Source organism: Oryctolagus cuniculus, chromosome 8 (assembly GCF_964237555.1).
Source record: "Oryctolagus cuniculus chromosome 8, mOryCun1.1, whole genome shotgun sequence".
Taxonomy (NCBI): Eukaryota; Metazoa; Chordata; class Mammalia; order Lagomorpha; family Leporidae; genus Oryctolagus; species Oryctolagus cuniculus.
The window spans coordinates 112,852,231-112,874,442 of NC_091439.1; the positions used below are offsets into that span (position 1 = coordinate 112,852,231).

At 45.9% G+C, this 22,212-nt stretch overlaps 2 protein-coding genes across 2 annotated transcripts; both read left to right on the forward strand.

Moving 5' to 3' along the window:
* The first annotated feature begins 2,160 nt into the window (after nt 1–2,160).
* Nucleotides 2,161–8,313, forward strand: LOC103352248 (putative protein FAM90A23). Its single transcript, XM_017350473.1, has 4 exons — nt 2,161–2,226; nt 2,687–2,880; nt 3,277–3,385; nt 7,363–8,313. The coding sequence occupies exons 1-4, from the start codon at nt 2,161–2,163 to the stop codon at nt 8,311–8,313; spliced, it is 1,320 nt and encodes a 439-aa protein (XP_017205962.1).
* Nucleotides 8,314–14,368: 6,055 nt separating this feature from the next.
* LOC138843345 (putative protein FAM90A23) lies at nt 14,369–20,505 on the forward strand. Its single transcript, XM_070047153.1, has 5 exons — nt 14,369–14,488; nt 14,949–15,142; nt 15,539–15,647; nt 18,285–18,350; nt 19,555–20,505. The coding sequence occupies exons 1-5, from the start codon at nt 14,369–14,371 to the stop codon at nt 20,503–20,505; spliced, it is 1,440 nt and encodes a 479-aa protein (XP_069903254.1).
* The last annotated feature ends 1,707 nt before the right edge of the window (nt 20,506–22,212 follow it).

Genomic DNA, 22,212 nt, shown 5'->3' on the forward strand with positions numbered 1-22,212 from the left:
TCCGCCTGCGGTGCCGGCACCCCATAGGGACACTGGGTTCTAGTCCCAGTTGCTCCTCTTGCAGTCCAACTCTCTGCTGTGGCTCAGGAGGGCAGTGGAGGAAGGCCCAAGTGTTTGGGCCCCTGCACCCGCATGGGATACCAGGAAGAAGTACCTGGCTCCTGGCTTTGGATCAGCACAGCACCGACCTTAGCGGCCATTTGAGGAGTGAACCAACGGAAGGAAGACCTTTCTCTCTGTCTCTCACTGTCTGTCTGTCAAATGAAAAAAAAAAAAAAAAGACCTATTTTCAATTAAATTTGGACACAGATGACTAACTCTGTACTAAGTAAGCATCTCAACAATTTGCATGTACACACACACACACACACACAAACACACACACACAAACTGCCCGTTCACTCCCCAAGTGGCCACAATGGCTGGAGCTTGGCGGATCCAAAGCCTAGAGCCAGGATCTCCTTCTGAGCCTAAGCACAGTGCCCGTTCCTGAGATTTCTAATACAGAAATCCAAAGACTTCTCGGGCTCCTTAACTCATAGCACGGTCTGCTGCAGTAGACAGTCTTTGGTGCACCCTTCCACTTGGAAGCAGAAACTGAGGGCCACCTTTGGAGTGAGATCACCCGCTGCCAGGGACTGTTCCAGAACGGCAGCACCTCCTTTCCTCATGGATGAAGGAGGCAACTGAACAGAGTGGGAAATGGCACAGTGCAGAGTGAAGTTTAAATGCAAAGGTTTGGTCTTTATTACCAAGTAGAAATATTATGAAGGCAACTAATTAATCGGGAAACAACAGAGAGGGCATTGTTCCCAGAGGTAAGCCCATCAAGTCTGACTGGATTAGTGAACATCTGATTGGATGATGGGTGTGACCCTGCCTCCTAGGCAGATAAAAGCCAGCCTGGAATCCCTCCTCCCTCACTGCCTTGCCTCTGTTGTCCCGGGAGCCTCCTTCTCTCCAGTGTTCTTTCTGCAGCATCCACCCACCTGAGTCCCTGCAGACAGACAGGAGAAGCACAGCTGGCGTGCAGGTGGGTTTCTTTTCAGAATTTGTTCTACGGGTATCACTCAAGAAAAATAAAATGCAGCATAAGTGACACCTGGGGATAAGGCATTAGTTGTTTGGGATGGATTCTTCCCTTCATTTCTTAGTACAGAGGAGGATAAAATGCATCATCCGGGCCAGCGCCCCGGCTCCCTAGGCTAATCCTCCACCTGTGGCGGTAGCACCCGGGGTTCTAGTCCCGGTCAGGCACCGGATTCTGTCCTGGTTATTCCTCTTCCAGTCCAGCTCTCTGCTGTGGCCCAGAAAGGCAGTGGAGGATGGCCCAAGTGTCTGGGCCCCTGCACCCGCATGGGAGACCAGGAGAAGCTCCTGGCTCCTGCCTTCAGATCAGCATGGTGTGCCGGCTGCAGCTCCCCAGCCTCAGCTGCCATTGGGGGTGAACCAATCAAAAAAGGATGACCTTTCTGTCTCTCATTCTCACTGTCCACTCTGCCTGTCAAAAAAGAAAATTAAAATAAAATAAATCATATCATTCCAAATAATATTTATTACCTGAAATTCCAAATTCTAAGGCTAATATACTCCAGTAGCCTGCTTTGTTTATGGTAGTGAATGTTAGTTATGGTAATTGACCAGCTTTCTATTTTCTTAGGTGAAACACTTCGTATAATTCATATATACACATCGAAGAGCACAGGGATACCTCCCACCCTGGCATCCCTCCTGCCTACACCACCAAGCTCACTCCTCTTTTCCTTTATTTTCCTTTCTTTAACTTTTACCATCATCTATTTTCATGTTACTTTGTTCAGATGGGATTCACCCTCCATAAGGAAAGAATTCAACAGACAGTGAGAAAAACAGTCACAGAATAGGGTGTGCTGTGGTTAATGAATATTGAAATATTAACAGTGTTCAAAAATTTTTTAGAAAACTACACTTTCTGGCCACACACACACATACCTCGACCCGGTCAAAGGAGGTTCTAAAGGGAATTTTCCTTGTGTATCATTTCAAAATTTATTTTTCTTTCACTCAGGACACAGAAATTAATGGCTGAGGAAAACTGACCTCCAAAGCTCCCAAGTGGACAGGTGAATGGCAGAGCACTCTCCAGAACTTCTGACCCACGGAGTCCATCAATCTCAGAACATGAGAAAGCAACAGAGGGGACCAGCAGGCCTGAGGGTGCCCCCACCAGAGGAGGAGAATCCCAGGGTACGCAGAGGTTGGGATCTGGAGGGACTCAAGGATCCTTCTTCATGCACACAGACTGGATAGGGACATGGACAATTCTGCCTCTGTGACCTAAGTGATCATTTCCATCCTGTGTTATCCTGACCTGAGACATCCTCAGTAGGTCTCTGTGCCATTCGACGTCTTCGGGAGACCTGATGTCCCATTAAGTGATATAGCTAACCATGCACTTTCACTGAAACCTGGTTCATTATCTTCTCCTGTGGAATCTCCTGTCCTACAGTCTAACATCCCTCCATAATACAGGCTTTGGCACTACAAAGCTTCTGAAATGTTTCACAAGTTTTGAGATCCAAGTCTAGGTTTGTACTCCAAGTGAACATTAAAGTAAGAATTGAAAATAGGTTATTCAACTGACCTGTGATACAGTAAACCTGTGCATTCTGTTGATCCAACTAACAAATATCTTTACTACTCCCAGGTCAAGTGCAAAAACTGTGGGGCCTTTGGTCACATGACACACAGCAGGAGGTGCCCCATCAAGTGCTCGGATGGGACCCTGACTCTGCAGCCCATGGGCCCAAACAAGGAGAACCTGGTGCCTCAGAAACGGCAGCATCCCGTGAACCCAGGGCCATTGAGGAAGACAGAGCTACAGAAGGAAGAGAATCAAAGGTGAGTCACGTGAAAGTCATTGAAAGTCATTCTGGGCACTGAAACATACAGAGGAGATGAATCCCCACCTCTAAACAGTGACTGAGAGCCTACAGAGTAACAGAAAGAGCTCCCACTTCATCCAGGTCTCCAGACCATGGAGCTCTGCCTATTTCTGACAAAGCACTAAGTTGTAGGAGCAGGGTACATCTTGGAATTTGATCATGACAGGCAGAGAAGCAGTGAAACCTACTAGAAAGTAGGCAGTGCACAATTGGCAGGGCAATCTGCATTTAGGGGAAAGCCTTGACTGGAAGAGAAGTTCAGATCAGTGTAGCCCATGGTGCTGTTCAGTGTGATTGGAGGTAGTGGTGGACAGGAAATGAACACCAGTAAACCTTCTATGTTTTTCTGCAGGCAAGACAAGCTGCAAAGCAAGGCTGTCCTCCAGAAACTTCCCAGCAACCTCCAAGGGAGGCAGCAGCACAGCTGGAAGGACGTGACTGAGTCCTGGGAGGATCTGAGTGTGAGTTTCCTGGCTGCCCATGCTCTGCTTCTCTAGGATAGCCTTGCTTTTCTTGACTCTCATGGCCCCTTCTGTGTGAGGAATTAATTAAAACTTTGATGAAGTCTAGTTGACTGTTATTTCCTTACTTTGGAGATGCCATTTGTAATTTCATTTTTTTCAAAGTTTTACTTTTTCCATGTTAACTCCATACTAATTCAGAGAGCATGAATTCAATGTTTTTGTTTAAAAAAAGCATTCTACAATTAATTGCCTGCTTGGAGACCATATGCTTGAGGGAGATTCCAATGGTACATTTGGAATCAGTCTGCACCAAAACATAGATTCATACATGTAGGTGATTGCATCTGTAAATGGATTAATTTTCCCTTCTTGTCCATGAAAACTCATCAGATAGTAAAGAGCCTTCAAACCTGCATTACTGGCCGGCGCCACGGCTCACTAGGCTAATCCTCCACCTGCGGCGCCAGTATTCCGGGTTCTAGTCCCGGTTGGGGTGCCGGTTCTCTCCCGGTTGCTCCTCTTGCAGTCCAGCTCTCTGCTGTGGCCCGGGAAGGCAGCGGAGGATGGCCCAAGTGCTTGGGCAATGCACCTGCAGGGGAGACCAGGAGGAAGCACCTGCTTCCTGGCCTCGCATCGGCACAGTGCGCTAGCTGTAGTGACCACTTGGGGGGTGAACCAACAGAAGGGAGACCTTTCTCTCTCTCTCTCTCTCTCTCTCTCTCTCTCTCTCTCTCTCCCTCCCACTGTCTAACTCTGCCTGTCAAAAGAAACAAGAAAAGAAAGAAAAAAATCTGCATTACTTTGATGTACTAATAAAGCTTTGCTCAACTTCACAGGAAACATTATTTTGAAAACTTATATTATTTTGTGTGACACAAAATTATGAGGATGTGTTTGATTACATAGAAGTGTGATTTTCAAAAATATTCTGCAAACATTTAAAGTTTTGCACCAAAATAAGCTCTATATTATTTTGCCATGAATAAATGTTGAGCTGTTGAAATCCCAGGCATACGCTCTATTCTAAGAACATTCCGTGCACTGATCAGGACAAGGTGCATGCCGTCACTGTGGGATGAAGTGTTCTGTAGATATCTGTAGGTCCATTGTATCTATATCCTCAATCAACTCGGTTGTTGCCTGGCTAATTTTCTGGCTGCTTGATCTGTCCATCGATGAAAGAGGGCTGTTAAAGTCCCCTATTCTTGAATGAATGTATGTCTCCATGTAGGTCTATTCACATGTTTAAATAGTCAGGAGCCCTGTCCTCGGTGCATATACATTTAGTATAGTCACTTCTTCCTGTTGGAATGATCCCTTCATCAAATCATTACCTGGTGCCCTTCTTCATCTCTTTTAACAGTTTTTATGTTAAACCCGATTATGTCTGATATTAGGATAGTAACACCAGCACATTTTTGGTTTCTGTTCCCATGGACAATCTTTGTCGATCCTTCCACTTTTAGTCTGTGTGTATCTTTGCTGTTCAGATGTGTTTTGTTCGAGCAGCAAATAAAAGGGTCCTTTTGTTAAACTAGAGAATGGGAGCCATGTCCATTTAAGGTGACTATTGAGAAGGATTGACTTGGCCCTGCCATTTTCCCTTAAATCCTCCTATGGTTTACTGTGGATTTCCTTTGTTCTTCCACTGGTGGGTTTTCTGCCTCCTCTTGCTTTCATAATGATGCCCAGCTTTCTAGTTTCTGTCTAAGTACAACTTTAAGCATCTTCTTTTGTAAGGCTGGATGAGCGTCGACAAATTCTTTCGATGTCTGGTTGCTAAGCAAGGTCTTTTTTTCACCTTCATTCATAAATGCAAGCTTTGCAGGGCACATATTCTGGGTTGACAGTTTTTGCCTTTTAAGACTTGGACTATGTCTCACCACTCCCAACTAGCCTGCAGGGTTTCTCATGAGAAGTCAGCTGTGAGGCTCATTGGCAAGCCTCTGAAAGTCATCTGATGTTTCTCTCCAGCACAGTTTAGAAACTTTTCTTCATGTTTCACTGTGGATAGTCTGACTACATTGTGTCATGGTGAAGATCTTTTCTGATCCTATCTCTTAGGAGTTCCATGTGCTTCCTCTACTTAAACATGTACTTCTTCCTCCACATTGGGGAAGTATTGTGTAATTATTTCCCTAAATAAGTTTCTATTCCCTTCTGCCTCTCCACTCCTTCCGGAAATCTTAAGACCCAATATGTTGGGTGCATTGATAATATCCCATAGATCTCCAACACTGTTTGTAACTGCCTATTTTCTTCATCTTTGTTTTTCTGACTATAAGATTTCCAAAACTGGTCTTCTAGGTCGAATATTTTTTCGTTTGCATCAGCAAGTCTGCAGTGTAGGTCTTCCACTGCGTTTTTCATTTCATCCATTGGATTCTCTATTTCTAAAATTTCGTTTTGATTTCACTTTAAATTTTCAAATTCCTGCTAAGTATTTTCAATCATGTCATTCATGTATCATTGTCTTTAGTGTTGGATTTTCTTTTTTTTTTTTTTTTTTGAGTAATCCTCTGATTAACTTCCTAACTTCCTTTTCTGTCACTTCTTTGATCTCTTCATCTTGGTAATCTCATACTGAAATGTCATTGTGTTCCTCTTGGGGCTGTCATGATGACTTCCTTATTCTTGTCTCTTGAATTTTGGCTCTCATTTTTCTTGGCATTTGTGGAATGGATATTTCCTTTGTTCTACTGTTCAGTTAGATCTTCATGGCTATGCTTCTCTGGCTCTGTGGAATGTCAGGCCTTTGGGTGAAGACCAGGAGGTGTGTGGTGGGTGTGGCCAGGGGCTCTTGTCAACATTCTAGGATGGGGTGAGTTCCAGGGTAACACCATAGTTGGGTGTGTGAGAACTCAATAGCCAGCCACGCCCTACACCTTTTCCTGTAGACACTGAGGCCCCAAGGTCTCAGCAAATAGGACTCCCACAGTCACTGGGTCCAGAGAGCATTGCTGGCTCAAGAACATTCACCCCTGCCCAGTCACTGCCCAGCCGAGCTCTGGGTCAGGGGTGTGGTAGGGGGCATGGGGTGGGCCGGGATGTTCCCTCTGCTAGAAGATCTGGCTCACACCAGCACACTAGAGTCACTGTTTGAAGCCTGCCTGCCCCCGCTGCCAGCACTGCGTTCAGGTGCCCCGTCTCAGTGAGCTGTATTGTGTGCACCTGCTAGCTTCCATAGTCTTGCCCTCCTTTAGAATGGCACCCGTCCTTTCTCAGCTAGATCACGGGTTGCGATTTGGCTAGATTCATTTGAATTGGCTCTGTTTCTCCACTGCCTTGGCACCACAGGTGACCACTAGCAACCACTAGCCCCCAGTCCAGGCTCCACTCTGGACCTATGCCATTCTCCCTTTCCAGCTCTATACCCACGGATTTCTGCAGCCCTTCTTCTCTCCCCCGTCTCAAAAATGCTTCCATCTTTGGCCCTCTACACTTCCAGCTCTCCAAGCTCTCAGGCTGTGGATCAGCACTCAGCACCCAGGCCTACCCATGGGGCTTCCTGGAACGTTTGCTCTCCAATTCTCTACCAAGAGTGCACTTCCTCCTACACAATTCTCTTCACCGTTTCTCCCAAGCTCAGTGCATCTCCTTCATCCTCCATTTTTACATCTGAAAAACTATCCTTTGTAGGTGACACAAAATGATGAGGGCGTCTTCAATAAAGTGGAATGATGATTTTGGAAATATTGTGCAGTAACTTAACATGTTTGCATCAAAACAGATATAGAGTCATGTTCCATAGTTCCATGAACTGGTGGCATCCCAGAGGTTTCTAATTGATTGTGTCATTTCTTTATTTCTGATTATCACAAGGGCAGGTGGACAGTCCTCATTCAAATGGCTGTTTGTCATTATAATGGGACTCAATTATTGCGCTGTGTTCACTAATTTACTTGCTCTGTTTTCACATTTACTCTATGGTAGAAAATCCTAACCTTATTATTTGTGTTTGTCTTTTCATACAGCAACCAAGTGGGCCTATGCCTCTCAACAGAGCCCAAGAAACAAGGGTCTTGCATCCTGACCTCACAAGTCAGATAGCCATCCAGAAATCTGCCCTGAAACCCAGTAGCTCCTCATCTCTCCTAAAAGCACCTGAACTGAGTCGCTTCAAAAGATCCAGCGAAAAGGAAGGTGAGGAGGTGGATACCGCTGACCCCAGCCCACCTGCAGTGAAGCAACTTGGCCAGCACCGCACCTTCAATGTGAAGCAGACAGACCACAGGCCTAATTTGTCTGCTTTCAAAATCCCCAAGAAGGCCTCCAGAACACAGGACTTAGACGGAAGCTCCAGATGTCAGACACAAGCCAGATTTTCACATGAGGAGCCACAGCCCAGTAAACAGTCTGAGGCTCTGAGAATGGGTCCCCAATCCAAACCCAGCAATGGGCCTCCAGGCAAGAGATCCCTCAAGATGCCCCATCATTCCTCCTGGAATCCAGCCAAGAGACCAAGACTGAGCCCCTTACAAAACCTACAGAGGACCACTCAGTCACCTAAGCATGGGACTCTCCAGAGTCTGCAGGAGCTGCCAACTACAAGAGGCCAAGGAAGAAAAGCGTCACTTCCTGTGTCACAGAGTTCACCAGCTCCAGAGCTCAACACTGACCTGCAGCCACCAAAAAACAGAGTTCCCGAGAAAACTGTGCAGGGCTCCACTACCTCCCATCACCCAGCTCCTAGCTGTGTGCCAGGCGCGTCCCTCAGAATGGTATTCAGTGCATTAGGCAATAACTGGTGGAGCTGCAGGTTCATGACTACCCCCTCGCCTCAGCCCCATGGGAAGCCAACTCCAACTCCTCTGGACCCTCCTGTCCCCAAGAAGACAGAGAAACCCTGTGTGAAATCTCCACTGAGACTCCTCTATGAGTCCCTTCAGATCTCCTCCTCCTCTGAGGACAGTGACTGGGAGTGAGACGTCCACTGGAAGGGCAATGCACACCTGTCTCCTCAGGTTGTACTGGGGAAGGGAAACATTCAGGAAGCAGGCTGTGCCAGTGTACTCAGAATGTCCTCGGATGTCCAGCAAGAGCACCCTGGCAGCCAGAGGGAATGCTGGGAGCAGACACATAGTACCTCTTTGAATTACTTCAATCCTACTGCATTTAACTGGATAATAATGGCCTTCACGTGAAGGATTTTATAGAATTGATTGACCTGGTGGACTAGGTGTGACATTGTAATATAAATACTAAACAGTTCATCAGTACTTGTTGTTCAGGTAACTGTATTTTGAGACCCTCTGGCTGTTCTTTGGGGTCTGCATCTTTGAGGTAATGTCAGCCCTGAGAGCAGGGCCTCTGTCTCTGGTCGGTGTCAGAGGAAATCCTTCAGCTGAACGTCCTCGTGACCTTGTATTTCTCAGTTATTGTATTGCCACATGGACATGTATTGACCAAAGTAATTTTGCCATCAATAAAGTGATGTCAAATAGGAAATACCGTGTCCAGTCTTCACTTAGCAGGGTAAACACTTTATAACTATTTTTATTTACCATGGTTTATTACTGGCACTTGAAGACCTTGACCACATCTATCTATCACTTTTGTAAAATACAGAACCTTAGACTTGGGCATTTGCTCTAGGATTGAGTTGAAGAGTTAAGATGCTCACGTCACATATTCGCTTTGATACCAATGTTTCCCCACTGACTGCAGCCTTCCGCTAATGCTGACCCCGGGAGACTTCCAGGATCCTTCAAATAATCACCCTTCCAGCACCTGTGGATGAGATCTGGTTGGGATCAAGCTCCTGGAAATTGAGGTCATTGGTGAAGTGAGCCAGGGGATGGCAGGTCTCTATCTGGATCTCCCTTCCTTGAGCCTCTCAAAGACATAAACTGTAACATAGAAAATGAAATACAGGATCTCAAGCAAAGACCAGCTCCACTGCAATCACAGGTGTGTCTTAATATGTACCCATGTGGGGGAATATTTCATGAACGTGAATGTAGGGTAAGTCCTCCCTGTAGAATGAAACTGATTTTGCCCTGCTCTAGAATCACCCATGTGTTAAAAATCTGCTTAGCACAATCATGTTTACCCTCATGAAACTCTTTTTCTAAGATTTATGTATTAACTTGAAAGTCAGAGTTACACAGAGAGAGAGAGAAAGAGGGAGAGGTCTTCCATCCACTGGATCACTCCCAAATTGGCCTCAACAGGGGAGCTGTGCCTATCCAAAGCCAGGAGCCAGAGCTTCTTCCAGGTCTCCCATGCGGGTGCAGGGGCCCAAGGACATAAGCCATCTTCTACTGCTTTCCCATGCCATAGAAGAGAGCTGCATTGTTAGTGGAGCCCCCAGGATTCAAACCGGAGCCCATATGGAATGCCAGCACTGCAGGCTGCAGCGTTACCCAGTGTGTCGCAGTGCTGACACCCCCATTAGACACTACACACACACGTGGACAAACACACACACACAGAGATAGATAGATGGATAGATAGATAGATAGATAATGTATATTATATTTCATCAAGGCTGCTTCCTGTATGGGAAGAGCTTATGGAAATGAGAGATCAGGGCAGAGGTCTCTAAGATTGCAGAAGAGTTAGACTACAAACCTCTTTGCTGTCTGGCTTCATGATACAGGAATTGAAGCTATGGCCTGCCAAGCTGCAGCCATTGTGGCCGTCTGTTCAAGTCTTGGTGTCTCTAGTTATTCGTGGGGTAAGAGAGCATCGGGGTCTGGAAGATCCCAAAGTAGGGCTAGGGTGCAGCAGGCTGACCTTGTCCATGAGAACTGAGAACCCACCTCCTAGTGAGAACACAGACATGACAAATGGAAAACTGGGAGACTCTCTCTCTCTCTCTCTCTCTATTCCTTTCAAATAAATAAATAAAGACTTCAAAACTGATTCTGTTTTTCTCTCAGTCTCTTAAGAATCAACTAATAAGGTGACATTTTCTGGAGTTCACACGTGAGTGTAGCCTGAGATCTGGGTTCCTTTACCTCTGCCCAGTAGCTCTGCTTGTTTATTTGGGAGGCAGGGCATCCAAAGTCAGTCTGGCCTGCAGGAGGTGACACAGGCCTGCAGGAGATGTCTGCAGACTTTCTCAAGGGCTCAAATGGTTTAGGTGGTGGAGGTGAGTGGGAGTCTCCCTGCATTCCATGGCAGCCTCAGTCTTCCCATGGCAACAAAGGGGCCCCATATCTTTTGAGGTTCCGATGGGCTAATGCTGTCCTAGAACCTCAAATGCATCTGGTTTTAATGCCATGTTTCTATGCCAACAGTGTCCTTTTCTGGAGGACAAGATCAGTCTCTGGATGAGATTTGTCAGCTAATGATCACCTCTGTCCTCTCACCCATCCTTTATAGTCCACACTGCCCACCCCACCCTTCACCCAGTACAAGTTCCACCAATCAACTGCTAGCCCTTTAAGGGGATTAGGGAGGGGACTTAGGGTGTGGTCTCATTCCCTAAGCCTCAGGGACTTAACTGCTTTATTACAACACCTGGAGAATATGCAGTTGTTAGGATGAGGCTGAATCTACCTATTGTGGAACTTGGTTGCCATGATGTGCTCATATGTGCCATGCATTTCTCAAAGGAAAACAAAGAAGAATGCTGGAAAGACTGATGGCTGAAAATAGTTGTTTTTTTTTGTAAATACTTATAGAGGCATGCTTTATGTTTTTTAGTTTTAAAATTATTGATTTATTCCCTAAAGTAACCTTTTATGTAATGAATACAAATTTCATCAGTACAACGTTAGGATCACTCTCCCCTTTATTTATTCTATCGGTTAGTGTTAGCAGATACTAGACTTGTTTATGTGCTCCCTTTGACTCTTAGTCCTTTCATTATGATCAATTGTGAACTGAAATTGATCACTTGGAATAGTGAGATGGCATTGGCACATGCCACCTTGATGGGATTGAATTGGAATCCCCTGGTATGTTTCCAACTCTACCAATTGGGGCAAGTCAGCCCGAGCATGCCCCAAATTATACATCTCTTCGCTCTCTTATTCCCACTTTTATGTTTAACAGGGATCACATTTCAGTTAATTTTCAACACTTTAAGAATAACTGTGTGATAATTACAGAATTAAACCAGTCATATTAAGTAGAACAGACAAAAAAAAATACTATGAGGGATAATGTATTAAGTTGTCCATTAGCAGTCAGGGCTATGCTGATCAAGTCACCATTTCTCATAATGTCCATTTCACTTCAGGAGGTTTCCTTTTTGGTGTTCAGTCAGTTGTCACCGATCAGGGAGAACATATGTTCAAGGTCACTAGCAATCAGGGAAATGCAAATCAAAAGCACAATGAGGTTTCACCTCACCCCGGTTAGAATGGCTCACATACAGAAATCTACCAACAACAGATGCTGGCGAGGATGTGGGGAAAAAGGGACACTAACCCACTGTTGGTGGGAATGCAAACTGGTCAAGCCACTATGGAAATCAGTCTGGAGATTCCTCAGAAACCTGAATATAACCCTACCGTTCGACCCAGCCATCCCACTCCTTGGAATTTACCCAAAGGAGTTTAAATTGATAAAGAAAAAAGCGGTCTGCACCCTAATGTTTATTGCAGCACAATTCACAATAGCCAAGACCTGGAACCAACCTAAATGCCCATCAATGGTAGACTGGATAAAGAAATTATGGGATATGTATTCTTTAGAATACTATACCACAGTAAGAAACAACGAAATCCAGTCATTTGCAACAAAATGGAGGAATCTGGAACACATCATGCTGAGTGAAGTAAGCCAGTCCCAAAGGGACAAGTACAACGTTAGGAGTAGAGTGATTCTTCCCACTATATCCGCCGTAGCGCCCACACTTCCTCCCCTTCTCCTCCTACATCTCCCCTCTCCTGTCTGATATCACATTAAGACCTACTTTGGGGCCAGCACCACAGCTCACTTGTTCATCCTTTGCCTGCGGTGCTGGCACCCCATAGGGGCCCAGGTTCTAGTCCCAGTTGCTCCTCTTGCAGTCCAACTCTCTGCTGTGGCTCAGGAGGGCAGTGGAGGATGGCCCAAGTGTTTGGGCCCCTGCACCCACAATGGGAGACCAGGAAGAAGCACCTGGATCCTGGCTTTGGATCAGCACTGCACCAACCGTAGCAGCCATTTGGGGAGTGAACCAACGGAAGGAAGACCTTTCTCTCTGTCTCTCACTGTCTAACTGTCAAATGAAAAAAAAAAAAAAAAAGACCTATTTTCAATTAACTTTGTACACAGAAGACTAACTCTGTACTAAGTAAGCATCTCAACAATTTGCATGTACACACACACACACACACAAACACACACACACAAACTGCCCGTTCACTCCCCAAGTGGCCACAATGGCTGGAGCTTGGCGGATCCAAAGCCTAGAGCCTGGATCTCCTTCTGAGCCTAAGCACAGTGCCCGTTCCTGAGATTTCTAATACAGAAATCCAAAGACTTCTCGGGCTCCTTAACTCATAGCACGGTCTGCTGCAGTAGACAGTCTTTGGTGCACCCTTCCACTTGGAAGCAGAACCTGAGGGCCACCTTTGGAGTGAGATCACCCGCTGCCAGGGACAGTTCCAGAACGGCAGCACCTCCTTTCCTCGTGGATGAAGGAGGCAACTGAACAGAGCGGGAAATGGCACAGTGCAGAGTGAAGTTTAAATGCAAAGGTTTGGTTCTTATTACGAAGTCAAAATATTCTGAAGGCAACTAATTAATCAGGAAACAACAGAGAGGGCATTGTTCCCAGAGGTAAGCCCATCAAGTCTGACTGGATTAGTAAACATCTGATTGGATGATGGGTGTGACCCTGCCTCCTAGGGGCCAGATAAAAGCCAGCCTGGAATCCCTCCTCCCTCACTGCCTTGCTTCTGTTGTCCTGGGAGCCTCCTTCTCTCCAGTGTTCTTTCTGCAGCATCCACCCACCTGAGTCCCTGCAGACAGACAGGAGAAGCACAGCTGGCGTGCAGGTGGGTTTCTTTTCAGAATTTGTTCTACGGGTATCACTCAAGAAAAATAAAATGCAGCATAAGTGACACCTGGGGATAAGGCATTAGTTGTTTGGGACAGATTCTTCCCTTCATTTTTTAGTACAGAGGAGGATAAAATGCATCATCCACGCCAGCGCCCCGGCTCCCTAGGCTAATCCTCCACCTGTGGCACCAGCACCCGGGGTTCTAATCCCGGTCAGGCACCGGATTCTGTCCTGGTTGCTCCTCTTCCAGTCCAGCTCTCTGCTGTGGCCCGGAAAGGCAGTGGAGGATGGCCCAAGTGTCTGGGCCCCTGCACCCGCATGGGAGACCAGGAGCATGCTCCTGGCTCCTGGCTTCAGATCAGCATGGTGTGCCGGCTGCAGCTCCCCAGCTGCAGCTGACATTGGGGGTGAACCAATCAAAAAAGGATGACCTTTCTGTCTCTCAATCTCACTGTCCACTCTGCCTGTCAAAAAAGAAAATTGAAATAAAATAATCATATCATTCCAAATAATATTTATTACCTGAATTCCAAATTCTAAGGCTAATACATTCCAGTAGCCTGCTTTGTTTACGGTAGTGAATGTTAGTTATGGTAATTGACTAGCTTTCTATTTTCTTAGGTGAAACACTTCGTATAATTCATATATACACATCGAAGAGCACAGGGATACCTCCCACCCTGGCATCCCTCCTGCCTACACCACCAAGCTCACTCCTCTTTTCCTTTATTTTCCTTTCTTTAACTTTTACCATCATCTATTTCCATGTTACTTTATTCAGATGGGATTCACCCTCCATAAGGAAAGAATTCAACAGACAGTGAGAAAAACAGTCACGGAATAGGGTGTGTCGTGGTCAATGAATATTGAAATATTAACGGTGTGGCCACACACACACATACCTCGACCCGGTCAAAGGAGGTTCTAAAGGGAATTCTCCTTGTGTATCATTTCAAAATTTATTTTTCTTGCACTCAGGACACAGAAATCAATGGCTGAGGAAAACTGACCTCCAAAGCTCCCACGTGGACGGGTGAATGGCAGAGCACTCTCCAGAACTTCTGACCCACGGAGTCCATCAATCTCAGAACATGAGAAAGCAACAGAGGGGACCAGCAGGCCTGAGGGTGCCCCCACCAGAGGAGGAGAATCCCAGGGTACGCAGAGGTTGGGATCTGGAGGGACTCAAGGATCCTTCTTCATGCACACAGACTGGATAGGGACATGGACGATTCTACCACTGTGACCTAAGTGATCATTTCCATCCTGTGTTATCCTGACCTGAGACATCCTCAGTAGGTCTCTCTGCCATTCGACGTCTTCGGGAGACCTGATGTCCCATTAAGTGATATAGCTAACCATGCACTTTCACTGAAACCTGGTTCATTATCTTCTCCTGTGGAATCTCCTGTCCTACAGTCTAACATCCCTCCATAATACAGGCTTTGGCACTACAATACTTCTGAAATGTTTCACAAGTTTTGAGATCCAAGTCTAGGTTTGTACTCCAAGTGAACATTAAAGTAAGAATTGAAAATAGGTTATTCAACTGACCTGTGATACAGTAAGCCTGTACATTCTGCTGATCCAACTAACAAATATCTTTACTACTCGCAGGTCAAGTGCAAAAACTGTGGGGCCTTTGGTCACATGACACACAGCAGGAGGTGCCCCATCAAGTGCTCGGATGGGACCCTGACTCTGCAGCCCATGGGCCCAAACAAGGAGAACCTGGTGCCTCAGAAACGGCAGCATCCCGTGAACCCAGGGCCATTGAGGAAGACAGAGCTACAGAAGGAAGAGAATCAAAGGTGAGTCATGTGAAAGTCATTGAAAGTCATTCTGGGCACTGAAACATAGAGAGGAGATGAATCCCCACCTCTAAACAGTGACTGAGAGCCTACAGAGAAACGGAAAGAGCCCCCACTTCATCCAGGTCTCCAGACCATGGAGCTCTGCCTATTTCTGACAAAGCACTAAGTTGTAGGAGCAGGGTACATCTTGGAATTTGATCATGACAGACAGAGAAGCAGTGAAACCTACTAGAAAGTAGGCAGTGGACAATTGGCAGGGCAATCTGCATTTAGGGGAAAGCCTTGACTGGAAGAGAAGTTCAGATCAGTGTAGCCCATGGTGCTGTTCAGTGTGATTGGAGATAGTGGTGGACAGGAAATGAATGCCAGTAAACCTTCTATGTTTTTCTGCAGGCAAGACAAGCTGCAAAGTAAGGCTGTCCTCCAGAAACTTCCCAGCAACCTCCAAGGGAGGCAGCAGCACAGCTGGAAGGACGTGACCGAGTCCTGGGAGGATCTGAGTGTGAGTTTCCTGGCTGCCCATGCTCTGCTTCTCTAGGATAGCCTTGGTTTTCTTGACTCTCATGGCCCCTTCTGTGTGAGGAATTAATTAAAACTTTGATGAAGTCTAGTTGACTATCATTTCCTTACTTTGGAGATGCCATTTGTAATTTCATTTTTTTCAAAGTTTTACTTTTTCCATGTTAACTCCATACTAATTCGGAGAGCATGAATTCAATATTTTTGTTTAAAAAAAGCATTCTACAATTAATTGCCTGCTTGGAGACCATATCTTGAGGGAGATTCCAATGGTACATTTGGAATCAGTATGCCCCAAAACATAGATTCATACATGTAGGTGATTGCATCTGTAAATGGATTAATTTTCCCTTCTTGTCCATGAAAACTCATCAGATAGTAAAGAGCCTTCAAACCTGCATTACTGGCCGGCGCCACGGCTCACTAGGCTAATCCTCCACCTGCGGCGCCAGTATTCCGGGTTCTAGTCCCGGTTGGGGTGCCGGTTCTCTCCCGGTTGCTCCTCTTGCAGTCCAGCTCTCTGCTGTGGCCCGGGAAGGCAGCGGAGGATGGCCCAAGTGCTTGGGCAATGCACCTGCAGGGGAGACCAGGAGGAAGCACCTGCTTCCTGGCCTCGCATCGGCACAGTGCGCTAGCTGTAGTGACCACTTGGGGGGTGAACCAACAGAAGGGAGACCTTTCTCTCTCTCTCTCTCTCTCTCTCTCTCTCTCTCTCTCTCTGCCACTGCCTAACTCTGCCTGTCAAAAGAAACAAGAAAAGAAAGAAAAAAATCTGCATTACTTTGATGTACTAATAAAGCTTTGCTCAACTTCACAGGAAACATTATTTTGAAAACTTATATTATTTTGTGTGACACAAAATTATGAGGATGTGTTTGATTACATAGAAGTGTGATTTTCAAAAATATTCTGCAAACATTTAAAGTTTTGCACCAAAATAAGCTATATATTATTGTGCCATGAATAAATGTTGAGCTGTTGAAATCCCAGGCATATGCTCTATTCTAAGAACATTCCGTGCACTGAACAGGACAAGGTGCATGCCGTCACTGTGGGATGAAGTGTTCTGCAGATATCTGGCTGGTTGATCTGTCCATCGATGAAAGAGGGCTGTCAAAGTCCCCTATTCTTGAATGAATGTATGTCTCCATGTAGGTCTATTCACATGTTTAAATAGTCAGGAGCCCTGTCCTCGGGTGCATATACATTTAGTATAGTCACTTCTTCCTGTTGGAATGATCCCTTCATCAAATCATTACCTGGTGCCCTTCTTCATCTCTTTTAACAGTTTTTATGTTAAACCCGATTATGTCTGATATTAGGATAGTAACACCAGCACATTTTTGGTTTCTGTTCCCATGGACAATCTTTGTCGATCCTTCCACTTTTAGTCTGTGTGTATCTTTGCTGTTCAGATGTGTTTTGTTCGAGCAGCAAATAAAGGGGTCCTTTTGTTAAACTGGAGAATGGGAGGTGAATATTGAGACGTATTGACTTAGCCCTGCCATTTTCCCTTAAATCCTCCTATGGTTTACTGTGGATTTCCTTTGTTCTTCCACTGGTGGGTTTTCTGCCTTCTCTTGCTTTCATAATGATGCCTAGCTTTCTAGTTTCTGTCTATAGTACATCTTTAAGCATCTTCTTTTGTAAGGCTGGATGAGCATCGACAAATTCTTTCGATGTCTGGTTGCTATGAAAGGTCTTTTTGTCATCTTCATTCATAAATGCAAGCTTTGCAGGGCACATATTCTGGGTTGACAGTTTTTGCCTTTTAAGACTTGGACTACGTCTCACCACTCCCAACTAGCCTGCAGGGTTTCTGATGAGAAGTCAGCTGTGAGGCTCATTGGCAAGCCTCTGAAAGCAATCTGATTTTCTCTCCAGCACAGTTTAGAAACTTTTCTTCATGTTTCACTGTGGATAGTCTGACTACAATGTGTCATGGTGAAGATATTTTCTGGTCCTATCTCTTAGGAGTTCTATGTGAATCCTCTACTTAAACATCCACTTCTTTCTCCACATTGGGGAAGTATTCGGTAATTATTACCCTAAATAAGTTTCTATTCCCTTCTGCCTCTCCACTCCTTCAGGAAATCTTAAGACCCAATATGTTGGGTGGATAGATAGTATCCCATAGATCTCTAACATTGTTTCTAACAGCCTATTTTCTTCATCTTTGTTTATCTGACTGTAAGATTTCCAAAAACTGGTCTTCTAGGTCGAATATTTTTTCGTTTGCATCAGCAAGTCTGCAGTGAAGGTCTTCCACTGCGTTTTTCATTTGATCCATTGGATTCTCTATTTCTAAAATTTTGTTTTGATTTCACTTTAAATTTTCAAATTCCTGGTAAATATTTTCAATCATGTCATTCATGTATCATTGTCATTAGTGTGTGGATTTTCTTTTGATTTTTTTTTTTTTGAGTAATCCTCTGATTAACTTTCTAACTTCCCTTTCTGTCACTTCTTTGATCTCTTCATCTTGGTAATCTCATACTGAAATGTCATTGTGTTCCTCTTGGGGCTGTCATGATGACTTCCTTATCCTTGTCTCTTGAATTTTGGCTCTCATTTTTCTTGGCATTGGTGGAATGGATATTTCCTTTGTTCTACTGTTCAGTTAGATCTTCATGGCTATGCTTCTCTGGCTCTGTGGAATGTCAGGCCTTTCCGTAAAGACCAGGAGGTGTGTGGTGGGTGTGGCCAGGGGCTCTTGTCAATAGTCTAGGATGGGGTGAGTTTCCAGGGAAACACCATAGTTGGGTGTGTGAGAACTCAATAGCCAGCCACGCCCTACACCTTTTCCTGTAGACACTGAGGCCCCAAGGTCTCAGCACCTAGGACTCCCACAGTCACTGGGTCCAGAGAGCGTTGCTGGCTCAAGAACATTCACCCCTGCCCAGTCACTGCCCAGCCAAGCTCTGCGTCAGGGGTGTGGTAGGGGGAATGGGGTGGGCCGGGATGTTCCCTCTGCTAGAAGATCTGGCTCACACCAGCACACTAGAGTCACTGTTTGAAGCCTGCCTGCCCCCGCTGCCAGCACTGCGTTCAGGTGCCCCGTCTCAGTGAGCTGTATTGTGTGCACCTGCTAGCTTCCATAGTCTTGCCCTCCTTTAGAATGGCACCCGTCCTTTCTCAGCTAGATCTTGGGTTGCGATTTGGCTAGATTCATTCGAATTGGCTCTGTTTCTCCACTGCCCTGGCACCACAGGTGACCACTAGCAACCACTAGCCCCCAGTCTGGGCTCCAGTCTGGACCTACGCCATTCTCCCTTTCCAGCTCTATACCCACGGATCACTGCAGCCCTTCTTCTCTCCCCCATCTCAAAAATGCTTCCATCTTTGGCCCTCTACACTTCCAGCTCTCCAAGCTCTCAGGCTGTGGATCAGCACTCAGCACCCAGGGCTTCCCATGGGACTTCCTGGAAGGTTTGCTCTCCAATTCTCTGCCAAGGGTGCACTTCCTCCTACACAATTCTCTTCACCATTTCTCCCAAGCTCAGTGCATCTCCTTCATCCTCCATTTTTACATCTGAAAAACTATCCTTTGTAGGTGACACAAAATGATGAGGGCGTCTTCAATAAAGTGGAATGATGATTTTGTAAATATTGTGCAGTAACTTAACATGTTTGCATCAAAACAGATATAGAGTCATGTTCCATAGTTCCATGAACTGGTGGCATCCCAGAGGTTTCTAATTGATTGTGTCATTTTTTAATTTCTGATTATCACAAGGGCAGGTGGACAGTCCTCATTCAAATGGCTGTTTGTCATTATAATGGGACTCAATTATTGCGCTGTGTTCACTAATTTTACTTCCTCTGTTTTCACATTTACCCTGTGGTAAGAAAATCCTAACCTTATTGTTTGTGTTTGTCTTTTCGTACAGCAACCAACTGGGCCTATGCCTCTCAACACAGCCCAAGAAACAAGGGTCTTGCATCCTGACCTCACAAGTCAGATAGCCATCCAGAAATCTGCCCTGAAACCCAGTAGCTCCTCACCTCTCCTAAAAGCACCTGAGCTGAGTCACTTCTCAAGATCCAGCCAAAAGGAAGGTGAGGAGGTGGATACCCCTGACCCCAGCCCACCTGCAGTGAAGCAACTGGGCCAGCACCGCACCTTCAATGTGAAGCAGACAGACCACAGGCCTAATTTGTCTGCTTTCAAAATTCCCAAGAAGGCCTCCAGAACACAGGACTTAGACGGAAGCTCCAGATGTCAGACACAAGCCAGATTTTCACATGAGGAGCCACAGCCCAGTAAACAGTCTGAGGCTCTGAGAATGGGTCCCCAAACCAAACCCAGCAATGGGCCTCCAGGCAAGAGATCCCTCAAGATGCCCCATCATTCCTCCTGGAATCCAGCCAAGAGACCAAGACTGAGCCCCTTACAAAACCTGCAGAGGACCACTCAGTCACCTAAGCATGGGACTCTCCAGAGTCTGCAGGAGCTGCCAACTACAAGAGGCCAAGGAAGAAAAGCGTCACTTCCTGTGTCACAGAGTTCACCAGCTCCAGAGCTCAACACTGACCTGCAGCCACCAAAAATCAGAGTTCCCGAGAAAACTGTGCAGGGCTCCACTACCTCCCATCACCCAGCTCCTAGCTGTGTCACAGGCACGTCCCTCAAAATGGTATTCAGTGCATTAGGCAATAACTGGTGGAGCTGCAGGTTCATGACTACTCCCTCGCCTCAGCCCCATGGGAAGCCAACTCCAACTCCTCTGGACCCTCCTGTCCCCAAGAAGACAGAGAAACCCTGTGTGAAATCTCCACTGAGACTCCTCTATGAGTCCCTTCAGATCTCCTCCTCCTCTGAGGACAGTGACTGGGAGTGAGACGTCCACTTAAGGGCAATGCCCACCTGTCTCCTCAGTTACTTGTGGCTGGTGGTTGTACTGGGGAAGGGAAACATTCAGGAAGCAGGCTGTGCCAGTGTACTCAGAATGTCCTCAGATGTCCAGCAAGAGCACCCTGGCAGCCAGAGGGAATGCTGGGAGCAGACACATAGTACCTCTTTGGATTACTTCAATCCTACTGAATTTAACTGGATAATAATGGCCTTTCACGTGAAGGATTTTATAGAATTGATTGACTTGGTGGACTAGGTGTGACATTGTAATATAAATACTAAACAGTTCATCAGTACTTGTTGTTCAGGTAACTGTATTTTGAGACCCTCTGGCTGTTCTTTGGGGTCTACATCTTACAGGCAATGTCAGCCCTGAGAGCAGGGCCTCTGTCTGGTCGGGTGTCAGAGGAAATCCTTCAGCTGATCGTCCTCGTGACCTTGTATTTCTCAGTTATTGTATTGCCACATGGACATGTATTGACAAAAGCAATTTTGCCATCATTAGAGTGATGTCAAATAGGAAATGCCGTGTCCAGTCTTCACTTAGCAGGGTAAACACTTTATAACTCTTTTTATTTACCACGGTTTATTACTGGCACTTGAAGACCTTGACCACATCTATCTATCACTTTTGTAAAATACAGAACCTTAGGCTTGGGCATTTGCTCTAGGATTGAGTTGAAGAGTTAAGATGCTCACGTCACATATTCGCTTTGATACCAATGTTTCCCCACTGACTGCAGCCTTCCGCTAATGCTGACCCCGGGAGACTTCCAGGATCCCTCAAATAATCAGTCTCCCAGCACCTGTGGAGGAGATCTGGTTGGGACCCATCTCCTGGAAATTGAGGTCATTGGTGAAGTGAGCCAGGGGATGGCAGGTCTCTATCTGTATCTCCCTTCCTTGAGCCTCTCAAAGACATAAATTGTAACATAGAAAATGAAATACAGGATCTCAAGCAAAGACCAGCTCCACTGCAATCACAGGTGTGTCTTAAAATGTACCCATGTCGGGGAATATTTCATGAACGTGAATGTAGGGTAAGTCCTCCCTGTAGAATGAAACTGATTTTGCCCTACTCTAGAATCACCCATGTGTTAAAAATCTGCTTAGCACAATCATGTTTACCCTCATGAAACTCTTTTTCTAAGATTTATGTATTAACTTGAAAGTCAGAGTTACACAGAGAGAGAGAGAAAGAGGGAGAGGTCTTCCATCCACTGGATCACTCCCAAATTGGCCACAACAGGGGAGCTGTGCCTATCCAAAGCCAGGAGCCAGAGCTTCTTCCAGGTCTCCCATGCCGGTGCAGGGGCCCAAGGACGTAAGCCATCTTCTACTGCTTTCCCATGCCATAGAAGAGAGCTGCATTGTTAGTGGAGCCCCCAGGATTCAAACCGGAGTCCATATGGAATGCCAGCACTGCAGGCTGCAAGTTACCCAGTGTGCCGTGGTGCTGACACCCCCATTAGACACTACACACACACGTGGACAAACACACACACACATAGATAGATAGATAGATAGATAGATAGATAGATAGATAATGTATATTATATTTCATCAAGGCTACTTCCTGTATGGCAAGAGCTTATGGAAATGAGAGATCAGGGCAGAGGTCTCTAAGATTGCAGAAGAGTTAGACTACAAACCCCTTTGCTGTCTGGCTTCATGATACAGGAATTGAAGCTAC

What these genes read in the sequence shown, in the direction of transcription:
- LOC103352248 (XM_017350473.1), top strand. Translation starts at nt 2,161, where the DNA reads ATGAGAAAGCAACAGAGGGGACCAGCAGGCCTGAGGGTGCCCCCACCA. An exon ending in CAGAAGGAAGAGAATCAAAG is followed by an intron (nt 2,881 to 3,276) that starts GTGAGTCACGTG and finishes GTTTTTCTGCAG; the next exon opens with GCAAGACAAGCTGCAAAGCA. An exon ending in AGTCCTGGGAGGATCTGAGT is followed by an intron (nt 3,386 to 7,362) that starts GTGAGTTTCCTG and finishes CTTTTCATACAG; the next exon opens with CAACCAAGTGGGCCTATGCC.
- LOC138843345 (XM_070047153.1), top strand. Translation starts at nt 14,369, where the DNA reads ATGGCAGAGCACTCTCCAGAACTTCTGACCCACGGAGTCCATCAATCT. An exon ending in CAGAAGGAAGAGAATCAAAG is followed by an intron (nt 15,143 to 15,538) that starts GTGAGTCATGTG and finishes GTTTTTCTGCAG; the next exon opens with GCAAGACAAGCTGCAAAGTA. An exon ending in AGTCCTGGGAGGATCTGAGT is followed by an intron (nt 15,648 to 18,284) that starts GTGAGTTTCCTG and finishes TCTACTGTTCAG; the next exon opens with TTAGATCTTCATGGCTATGC.